Genomic DNA, 11,766 nt, shown 5'->3' with positions numbered 1-11,766 from the left:
CCCATGGCATCATAGTATGTATGTATATATTGCCCATGGCATCGCAGAGACAGTTTACTGAACACCAATGCTGATGTTAGGTGGTCATGGCTTCCCATAATCCTTGATCTGCTACTGGCTGTGTAAATTTGGGTAAGTTTTCTTAACTTCTGTAAGCATCAATTTCCTCATCACCTGCCTAACACTATTGGGGAGATTAAATAAGAAAATGCAAATGAAAGGATTAGCACAGGCAGTGACACACAGTAAATTCAATGAGTGGCCATTATAATAACTATGATAATGGTCAATGAACGACCATTATAAGTAAATAATCATATTTACTCATAAGGATGATAAATCCTGAGCATTGCACAATAAAGGTTTGACAGATACCTCTAATCTTACTAACAAAATCTTAGAGTTAGAATCCAACCATTCCTCTGATGCTTAAAATCTCCTCTACAATGTGCCCTTTGGTGGTGTGAATTATTATAGATGCCTGAGTGTTTAATAAATAAACAAATAAATAAATAAAAGCTAAAGTGAATAGACAGAAACACTTTTAACTGATGGTACAGGGAGGGGAATGTAATCATTGTGATGAAACAAGATATATGATTTGTTGAATGTAAGACTGATAATCAATCTGCCCTGTACATTTCCACTCATCCACAATAAAAGCCTTAAAAAAAAAAAAAAAAAAAAAGGCCCCTCTAAAACATACCCACCAGGTTCCCAGCATGAGCTCCCAATTCTGAAGATGGTTCTTTCTTACGTGCATTTCTAGATCTAACTGGGTGCAAAATATGCCCTGAGTGTTTCTTTTTCAGACCCTTTAATCCTCCCTTTTGCACTGGAAGAGTTAGTTACTAGATGCATCATCATTCCAGTCACTTTTAAAAAATAAGTCATGATTCTGTGTGCAACCCAAAGTGCTCACCTTTATTAGACAAAGCTGTCAGTTGGATTATACAATGCCAAAACTGGTTTAGTATGATTAAGGGGCTATAGTCACTGTAGCTGGTAAAATATTGAATATTTGGAAGGTTTTAAATTTTATTTTATTTTTAATTACTCTTAAATTTCTTTTAGACAGTCATGGGCATGCAAGAGCTGACAGTAAAAACTATAAATTTCCATGTGAGGCCCCACAAAAATGGATAGAAGCAGGGGAGGTTCATTTGCAGTACATCGTTTCGGAATGGAAGCCACTGAAGCCAGGTGCATTCTGCCATCATTGGCTTACCTGACTGCTGTGTGGAGACACACTTTTCTGGGGAGAGCATTCCCATGGCCATCTAGTCTATTCCAACTCAGAGTGACCCTGTAGAGGGTTTCTGAGACTGTAAATCTTTATGGGATCAGAAAGCCTCATCTTTCTCCCATGGAGTGACTGATGACTTTCAACTGTGTTTATCAGTCCACTGCTTACCGTACAGTGCCACCAAGGCTCCTTAAGGGAGGGTATAAGAGTCTCAAATATGCCACCATCACCAAAACCACTTGTAACCCCTTTCCAGTCCTATCTCCCACTATCACTTCCAGTAGGGAGAGGGCAAAAGATTAGCCTGTCTTTTCTTGTTTCTTCTCTATTACTTAGCTCTAGGTGTTTTGGCCTTCTCCAGGGATTCTAGCAGAAAAGCAAATATGAAAAAAGCCCACACAGAAAACACCCCATTGTCATCACTGCATACAATAAAAAAGCTCACAGGGACAATGCTCCTCCTAACCCTAACTCTAACCTTAATCCTAGGGTTTGTTTTTGTCTGTGTGAGCTTTTTCATGCACACTTTTTTCTGGTTACCTCCATAGGCACATCCTCTTCCATCTCTTATGTCCATGTTCCCAGGGCCAGCACAAACCCCACACCAACTACAGGGACCACACTAGTCTAGTGTCACTTTGCTTCGTTGGCTCTAAGTAGACAACCATACACCATTAATAGATCCATTGCTGTTGTGGTTGTTAAGTGCCATCCAGTTGGCTCTGACTCATAGTGACTGTATATAGGGTTTCCGAGGAGCTGCTGGTGGGTTTGAACCACTGACCTTGTGGTTAGCAGCCCAGTGTTTATCCTACAGTGACACACTAGTATTCCAATGTATCCATAAAGGTATATACAACCTCTCATGAGGGCACAGACCTCAAATTCCTAGCACAGAGCCTTGTACACAGCAGGTGTTCCAAAACACATACTGTACTGATTTATTATGGCTAAGGAGGCCTAGTGTGGTATTATGGGATAAGCATTCAACCTCAAGGTCGGTTTGAACTGCAAGGTCAGAAGTTCAAACTCACTAGTTGCTCCTTGGAAACCCTATACAGGGTCACTATGAGTCTGACCTGACTAGATGGCACTTAACAACAACAACAAAAAGGTCCAAATGGAGGTAGAGGAAGAAGGGGAGGCAAAATAAGGCAGCCTGCAGAGAGCAGTCTTAAATAGTTGTTCTGCCTAATTAAAAATGGAAGGGAATTTCTATTTTCCAGAAAGATCAAGAATTTAGCTACTCTTTATTTTTCTCGCTACAAAGTCAGGTTTATCTGGACTCCCAAGCAGCCCTTTAACACAGGATCAGAAGTCAGAGGAGTTAGGGAAGTAAGAATAACAGAAGGCAGAGACTGGCTAATGCTGTTATGGAGTACTTTTTAGGTCAGTGCTGTATTACTTTAGTTTACTTAGTTAAGTGCTGTTAAGTTGGTTCCAACTCATAGCAACCCTTTATAGGGTTCCCAAGGAGCAGTTGGTGGGTTTAAACTGCCGGCCTTGTGGTTCACAGTCCAGTGCTGACCCTATAGAACCATACCAGGAGTCCCTCTAAACTAGAAAAAATAATAACCTGTTGTCATCAAGTAGATTTTAACCCACAGCAACCTAGAGCAACAGAGTAGAACTGCCATTAGGGTTTCTAAGGCTGCAAATCTTTATGGATATACATCTTTCTCCCACTCCCTCAGAGCAGTTGGTAGATTGGTTTAGGTTAGTAGCCAAGGACTTAGCCACTTCAGGGTTCCTTGGGGCAGGGTGGGAGGGGGGGTGGAGAATCTGATAATTATTCCATCAGCAATACTATGGTTATTGTTGTTAGGTGTCACTGAGAGGGTACCGACTCACAGTGACCTAAGGCACAACAGAACGAAACACTGTCCAGTCTGATGCCAATTTCACAATTGTTACCACATTTGAGCCCATTGCTGCTTCCACTGTGCCAATTCATCTCACTGGGGGGGCTTCTGCTTTTTTGTTGCTCCTCCACTGTACCAAGTATGATATCCCTCTCCAGGGACTGGTCCCTTATGATAATATGTCCGAAGTATGAGAAATGAAATCTGGCCGTCCTGGCTTCCAAAGAGCACTCTGACTGTACTTCTTCCAACACAGATGTTTGTTTTTTTGGCAGTCCATGGTGCTTTTAATATTCTCCTCCAATACCATAACTCAAATGCATCAGTTCTTCTATGGTCTTCCTTATTCACTGTCCAACTTTCGCATGCATATGTGGTTATTGAAAATACCATGGCTTGGGTCAGGCTCACCTTAGCCCCCAAACTGACATCTTTGCTCTTAAATACTTTAAAGAGGTGTTGTGCAGCAGATTTGCCTTGCAATACATCATTTGATTTCTTGACTGCTACTTTCCCTGAGTGCTGATGGTTGATGCAAGCAAAATGAAGTCTTTGACAACTTAAACTTTTTCTCCATTTATCCTGATGTTATTTATTGGTCTAGTGGTAAGGATTTTTGTTTTGTTTACATTGAGGGGCAACCCATACTGAAGGTTGTGGTCTTTGATCTTTATCTTTATCAGTAAGTACCTTAAGGCATGCCCTATCACATCTTTATTCAACTTCATGAATTCAAATTTCCATCTTACTCTAGGAGATTTATTTTCACTGCCACCCAGCCCAACAGGAAAAAGACAGCTAAGCATATACCTGTTGGGCCCTCAAGAGAGCTCCTACAGAAATGAAGTGCCAGGTCAATGCTACCTGCAGGGGTTTCAACAGAATCTTCTCTACTGGCACCTAGCTTTGGTTTACCTTCCTCTGCCATGCATTAGTTCTAGATGCTAAAAGGATAAAGTAGTCCTACCTGGGCAAAGATCACCCCCCAAAATGGCAATGGGACAGGAATTTAGTCAGGTAGAGGCTTGTCTTCCTCTCTCTCATTCTCCTTCTTTCCCCTTAGCAAGAGTGACTGTCTCTTTTTCATCTGTCTCTTCCTATCTTTCTTTCTCCTCCCAGATACATCTGTTTCTCCGCTGTCTATCTTTCTCTCCCTCCACACATGAATGCACACACACACACATGCACAGACTTGCTATTTCTTTCTCCCTCCTTATCTAGTTTGAGGTGTGTGCATGTGTTTGTCTTTTCACCCTCCATGCACATATGCAAGTGTACTTCCTGTCGGTCTCATTCATTCTTTTTGTGTAGTTTCTGGGACTCAGGAGCCTTAGTTACTGGTTCTGGAGCCACCAGAAACTAGGTTGTGGTGATAGGCAAGTTATTCTCTACCTCTATGCCTCAATTTCCTCAATAGTATAACAAGTTAGACTGGATTACTTTCAGATCCTGGAGACCGCTAAGGTTTTATAACAGAATAAAATGGAACCCGCAGAACCACCAACAGGAGAATCATGCTGGGAGTCCCCAACCACACAAGCACCAGGGGGCGCTCGAGTACCACTTAAAGACGTTGCAGCGATCAACCCAGCTAACACTGACTGATACCAATGCTGATGTCCGATGGATCTTGGCTGAAAGCAGAGAATATCAGAAAGATGTTTCCCTGTGCTTTATTGACTACGCAAAGGCTTTCGATTGTGTGGATCATGACAAGCTATGGACAACATTGTGAAGTATGAGTATTCCAGAACACTTAATTGTACTTTTGAGGAATCTGTACCTGGACCAAGAAGCAGTTGTTAGAACAGAGCGTGGGAACACTGAATGTTTTAAAATTGGGAAAGGTGTGCGACAAGGTTGTGTCCTTTCACCATACTTATTCAACCTGTATGCTGAGCAATTAATATGAGAAGCTGGATTCTATGAAGAAAAACATGGCATCAGGATTGGAGGAAGACTCATTAACAACCTGCGATGTGCAGATGATACAATCTTGCTTGCGGAAACTTCAAACATTTACTGATGACGATCAAAGAACACAGCCTTCGGTATGGATTGCATCTCAATGTCAAGAAAACAAAATTCCTCACCATGGGTCAGTGTGAGTTGAAACTGATTCCATATCACAGAACCACCACCAAGCAAGTAGATGAATCAATGCCTTTGAGTTACGGTGTTGGAATAGAGTATTAAAAGAACCATGGACTGTCAGAAGAACAAACAAATCTGTGTCGGAAGAAGTACAACTGCAATGCTCCTTAGAAGCCAGGTTGGTGAGACTTCGTCTCTCATACTTCTGACATTATCTGGAGAGACCGGGCCCTGGAGAAGGATATATGCTAGATAAAAGTGATGGGTCAGCGAAAAAAAAGGAAGATCCCCAAAGAGATGGATTGGCACAGAGACAGAAGCAATGGGCTCAAGTGTAACAAAAAATGTAAGGATGGTGCATGATCCAGCAGTGTTTTGTTTGTTATGTGGTGCATAGGGTTGCTATGAGTCCGAATCGAGTTGATGCACCTAACAACAATAGGCAGGTCATTCAGTCCTATGAGAGACACACTATTATTACTGTGCCTATTTTAGAGGCAAAGAAACAGAAGGACCATAGGCTCAAATGACTTGCCTGAGGCCACACAACCATGACATGTCAGAGCAGGATTTAAACTCAGGAGGTCTGATTCAAAAGCCCAGGCTCTAATCTGCGATTTTGTACTGCACCAGTCACTGATGCTCAACACAAGTTTCCCACATGGGCCACTGAGTAGACATCTCTAGGTCTCAAAATGTGCTGTCTCAAGTTTAGACTCTAGGGTTTAATCAGTTCCCTCTACTTTCCAGCAAGACACCAACTCTGACTTTTGCACATGCTTTTTCCTGTAATGATTCCATTGATACTCTCTTTGCAGACTTGCTGCTCCTTAATTTTCAAATGTGTATGTCTTGTGCCATTCTAAATAAACAGATATCTTTCCTGAGCCAAGTACAGCCCTGGGCCTACGATGGAGCCCTAAGCATGCTGAATAACTGATGAGCAGGATGATGCTTCAGGAGCACTGAGGGTACATCCCTGCGTCCTCTGTCTGGGCTAAGATATCTTGGAGCCTCACGCTTTCTCATCCCACTATTCACCAGTGATTCCTGAGTGCATTGGGAGGGAGGATTAAATGGTATTCACTTCACAGAAGCAGGCTCCCTCAATGGTAACTACAGTGTAATTCAGCAAATAAAAAGAGAATCCCAGCTTTGTGCCACACACAGCTAAGAACTATAAGAGAGATGCACCATTTCTACTCTCATGAAGATATTGGAATAGATGAGACATGCAGCAACAAGTATAATGTACCAAAATTGTAGATAGACAGATGATAGATAGATAGATAGATAGATAGATAGATAGATAGATAGATAGATAGATACATACATACATACATACATACATACATACATAGATAGACAGATATAGTAGGTAGGAGAGAATGCTTGAGGGAACATGGTAGAACAGGAAAATTACTTGTCTGAACCTGAAATGTGGGACAGGCTCATGGCTAGGGGTCAGGAGATTGAAGGCAAGTTCCTTACCTAACCATTTAGTGTGTGAAGTCCTACACCTTTCTGAAGCACAGTGCAGATGTCTACCAGGCACCAATGGTTGTCTGGTATCAGGTGAGCATGTGAGGCCCACCATTGAGTTTGTATTTTGCTTTGAGTTTGCCCCAAGGAAAGATGTACCTAGAAGAAGTCACATCTCTCAGATGTGAGATGAACAATGGAATTAACCATCCTAGGAAATACAATTTCATGAAATCTCTAAACCCCCATCTCATGCACCTCATAATCTCCTGCTTGCTTTTGTTCGGTGCCAACAATGTGATTCACACAATAAAGATGAATTGATAGTGTCTTCATTCCAGAAATGCTCTCATTTTCAAGAGAATGCTACAGAATGTCCACAGACATTTCATTATACATTTTCTTAGCATAATTGAGATGCCTGAGTGGCCACAGAAAAATCTGATAACAGCAGTTCCCAGATAGTCGGGTCTGGAATGTTGCCTCTTCATGCTGAAGACTTTCACCTGCCCCTCTGGCCGCCTCTCTGCACCCCCACAAAGCCCATTCTAAAAACCGAAAAACAAAACAAAACAAACAAATTCACTGCCATTGAGGCCATTCCAACCCATAGCAAAACTTTGGAGCAGGGTAGAACTGTCCAATAGGGTTTCTAAAGTTTCAGTGCTTCTCCAATCATACTGACATCTTTCTCCCGTGGAGCAGATGGCGGGTTTGAACCAACAACCCTTTTAGTTAGTGACCAAGTACTTAACCACTGTGCCACTTGGTCTCCATTCCTAGTCAGCATTAATGAATAATAGTAGCAACAGCATAAAGCCAGCAGGAAGGCAAAGGAAGGATGGCAATCTGTTGCCGGGATCATCTGCTCCAGTCACTGAGAGTTCACAGAAATAGTAACGCCCCCTCCTTTGTGCCTTTCGGAGGCTGGCACCTCACCCTGTCTCATTCACAGACGGACTCCTGTGCTCTCCTGCACTCACGATGATATATTTATCTGGACGGCTCCAGATGGCAAGAGCAGACAACTGATTCTTTTGCTTCTCCATTCCCAGCAGCCCCCTTCAAGTGTTTCAGAGCCTGGCCAGCACTAAACAGTGAGAGGTCAAGGAAGACTCAATCTTTGCCTCAGTGAGGAGGGAGCTGGAATTTAGTCTCAGGGCAGCCTGAGAAGGAGGACATGTCTACACCTTCCACTGACTGCATGCAATTGCTACCCCAATGATAGGGGACCCACTCTCCCTAGACCCTGCCTGTCTACCTCAGGGAACCCTGGCCCCCGGGGCCTCTTCCAACAACAGCTTGTAAAAGGAACCAACACTTGCAAAGACATGCACAGCTGACTCTCAGTTTCTCTTAATTTTACATGGAAAAGTGAATGTTATTATCTGTGAAGATGCATGGAATCATGTGATGTGGAAGGTGTTTGAGCAGGAGTGCCCCTTCCCTCCCTTCAGGATGAACCAAAGGGAGATGACACGGGGTTTCAATCTCAGTTATTTCCTCCCATCTACCTTCCCTTCCTAGAATACTAGGCCTCAGAGCTAAGCTCCCCAAGGAGACAGAGGCACAAAATACATAGGGGAAAGATGGGGTTATTTCATCTGAAAGGGCATTTGTAGCAAGATATCCTTTTAAGGCAAGAAAGAGAACCATTTCTTTATTATTTATGGTGAAGGAACGAGCAATGACGAGTATAATAATGCAAGAACACAGACTGCTGCTATTGTTAGGTGCTGTTGAGTCGGTTATGACTCATAGCAACCCTACGCACAACAAAATGAAACCCTGCCCAGTCCTGCACCATCCTCCCAATTGTTGTTACACATGAGCCTATTGCTGCTGACAGGGTGTCAATTCATCTCATTGAGCATCTGCCTCTTTTTCGCAGACCCTCCACTTTATCAAGCATGATGTCCTTCTCCAGGGACTTGTCCCTCCTGATAATATGGTTGAAGTATGAGAGATGAAGTCTGGCCCTCCTTGCCTCCAAGGATCATTCTGGCAGTATCTCTTCCAACACAGACCTGTTTGTTCTTTTGGCATTCCGTGGTCTTTTCAATATTCTTCCCCAACACTGTAACTCAAATGCATCAATTCTTCTAGTAGTCCTTATTCAGTGCCCAATTTTCATATGCATTTGAGGCAGTTGAAAATACCATGGTTTGGGTCAGGTGCACCTTAATCTTCAAACGGACATCTTTGCTCTTGAATACTGTAAAGAGGTCTTATGCAGCAGATTTACCCAATACGTTGTTTGAATTCTTGACTGCTGCTTCCATGATTGTTGTTTGTGGATCCAAGTAAAATGCAGCCTTTGACAACACAGATACAGCCCACAATAACATTTAATCATGGAACATACAGTGAAGTGCATACAGTCTCACCAAGGAGTCCTCTATAAAGCCCTAAACCCCACTCCACTCCAACTCTGGCAAGCCCCCACCTCCCTGACTGAGAAGTAGGTTCACTTTATGATTATTCCCAACACTGACAGAGCTCAGAGAGCCATTCAGACCCCTGAGTTGTTTAGCAATCTCACTGCTTGAATGAGGGTTAAGCTCTCCTGACAAAAGAAAAAAATACATGCTCTGACTGCTAGAGCTTCCTTAGTCTGAGTTTCCTTTTACAGCCACACAGGCTGGAGAAGTCTATTAAGTCTCTAAAGCAGTTTAAAGAAGCAGCAAACTATTAACAAGCCAGGCTGGGTGTTTTTGTTTTGTGAGAAGGTGTTTTGTTTTGGGGAATGTGCTGGGGGCTAAATGGTCTCCTTCCCACTGCAGTCTGTTCATTCCTAGATTGGCCACCTAGTGCAGGTCCTAGAGCTCAGGCTCCTGCTGGGATGGATGGGGAACGGAGTAGAAGCAGAGCTGTTACCTGCTGTACATCCTGTTGGAAGACACAGAGCTGCAGCCTCTGGTGGAGCCGCACCTTCCGGTGCTGCCAGATGCTCTCGAGCCGTCGTTGGTGGTGCAGTACCTCGTGCACCACATCCAGCACCTGGTGCACGGCCTTGGAGTAGTTGGCAGTGGCTGTGAGGGACTCTGAGTTGCCAGGACTCAGGGGGCGTTGCAGCACATCCAGCAGAGCTTTGCCATCCTGACTGACCTACAGGAAGAAAAGAAGCATTGCTGCAGGTCTGAGCCAGGGAGAAAGCCGCATGGCACGCAAGTCAAGGGTGCAGCGTCACACGGTACAGCAGAGAGTGAGTGATGAGGAGCCTGCTTAGACTAAGGGGATCCCATTAGACTTCAGAAACGCAGTCATCCCCACACCCCTAGTAATCAAGGAGCATGCCAGGCAGCCAGAGCTGCTCGGCTGCCCTGCTCACAGTCTAGAGGAGAGCAGAGCATCCCGGAGAACTAGAATTCCAGGCTCAGAAGGAAGCCCATTCATCTGCCCATATGGTACGTAAGGAAGGGAGCTGCTGAAGTTAACAAGGGGCCTGCAAAGCCCTCACGTCAGTCTCTCTTTTTTCTTGAATTTTAGCTCCATGAGTGCAGGGACTCTGGATTTATGGTTTTATTTTGTTTTGTTTTTAAACTACTTTCCACCCAATGCCTAGAATAGTGCCTGGCTCACAGTAGGCACTTGATAAATATTGTGATTGCCTCACTGACTAGGCCAGGCAGAAGAACTTCATTTCAGAATAAGTTCCCACCATAAACCTCTCCTCCTCTTTCTTCTCATCTTCCTTTACTTGGCTCCAAACTTACAGACATGCGAACAGAAGTAAGCTTTATGGGTTTCTGTTTTCTTGTCTGTAAAATGGGGACAACAGCAATACGTACCTCATAGAGGATTGTTGTTGTTGTTACGTGCCGTGGAGTCAGTTCTGACCCATAGCGACCCTGTACAGGGTTTCCGAGGCTGTAAATCTTTACGGGAGCAGAAAGCCTCATCTTTCTCCCGCGGAACAGCTGGTAGTTTCGAACTGCTGACCTTGCGGTTCGCAGCCCGATTTGTAACCACTATGCTACCAGAGCTCCTTCATAGAGGATTAGATGAGCTAATATATACAGACTAGGGTCTGGCATGAAGAAATAGCTTCAGCATCATTATCATTATTATTTCTTACTCCCATCTTATTTTCTTTCTTTCCTCTTTTTCCTTTTTTTCACAATTTCCCTCTCACATAACCTGCTTCTTTCTACCAAAGAGCAGCACCATCCACCATGTTCTCAAAATGCACAGAGTAAGGGAGGGAGCCTTAGACTGTAGACATACCACCCACAGTGCTGAGTTCTCTAACACCCACTATGCTGAGGGCATTCCCTGTCCTTCTTCTCACTGACTTCCTGGCACCATTACTAGTACCATAAGCATCCTACAATGGACACTTAGGGTCCTACAGTACTTGGAAGAACACCCAGGAGAGAATGTATCCCTCCAGTTGAAAACAGTAGACACTGGGGACTTGATTGGAATGTTAAGAGTGCTCATTAATCTGGTTGAATCCTGAAATCAGAGTTGGTTTAGAGTTGAAATAGTCTTCCTACCAGCACATTGGGGAAAGGAGTATGATGATGAATGGGAACCTGATGCTGGGCTTGCAGCCTCCCTTCACACCCTCCTCCTTCAGGCTCTGAGAATCAAGAACCCAGACTCAGCTGTCATTCTTGCTGCAGGGCTGGGTGCTGGGTGAGAGGAGTGCTGGTGAAGGTGCAGAAGAAACCTGCAGAGTGCCAAAAGGCACTAGAGGAACATGGCTAGTTTAGGTGACCACCACTTCCCACCGACTTCCACAACCCCCACCCCATGGTTTGTTGCCACAGAAGGGGGAGAGAGGTTTTAATGTTCTCCAGACACATAGATAATGAAACACTTTACGACCAAATCCAAAAGAGTTCAATGAATTTCAGAAAAGGCTGTCTTTTGGCACTATGCTATGTACAGGGCAGGGTGATTAGGGTTGGAGGGCCAAGTCCCAGAAACCCAAGTTCTAGTCCTCTGCCTCAGTCTCCACATCTATAGACAGTCAGGGACAGCATGCTGAACACCAACATGGTTTTCGGTGGAACGTCTAGATCACATATTGCTGGAGATCGAGACTTAGTGGGGAGAAATATTATATTTGTATAT

The 11,766-nt window shown here is 43.9% G+C and overlaps 1 protein-coding gene across 1 annotated transcript in view; it reads right to left on the bottom strand.

The window, feature by feature from the left end:
* LOC102833043 (kalirin-like) overlaps nucleotides 1-11,766 on the bottom strand; it is a 398,989-nt gene that overhangs the window by 230,783 nt on the left and 156,440 nt on the right. The window contains exon 9 of the mRNA XM_006869427.1: nucleotides 9,562-9,792. Within this exon, the coding sequence (XP_006869489.1) occupies nucleotides 9,562-9,792 (231 nt within the window). The remainder of the gene's footprint in view (nucleotides 1-9,561; nucleotides 9,793-11,766) is intronic.

Source organism: Chrysochloris asiatica, unplaced genomic scaffold, assembly GCF_000296735.1.
Source record: "Chrysochloris asiatica unplaced genomic scaffold, ChrAsi1.0 scaffold00130, whole genome shotgun sequence".
Lineage (NCBI taxonomy): Eukaryota > Metazoa > Chordata > Mammalia > Afrosoricida > Chrysochloridae > Chrysochloris > Chrysochloris asiatica.
Note: the sequence above shows the minus strand (reverse complement) of the source record. Positions and strands in the feature narration are given on the sequence as shown.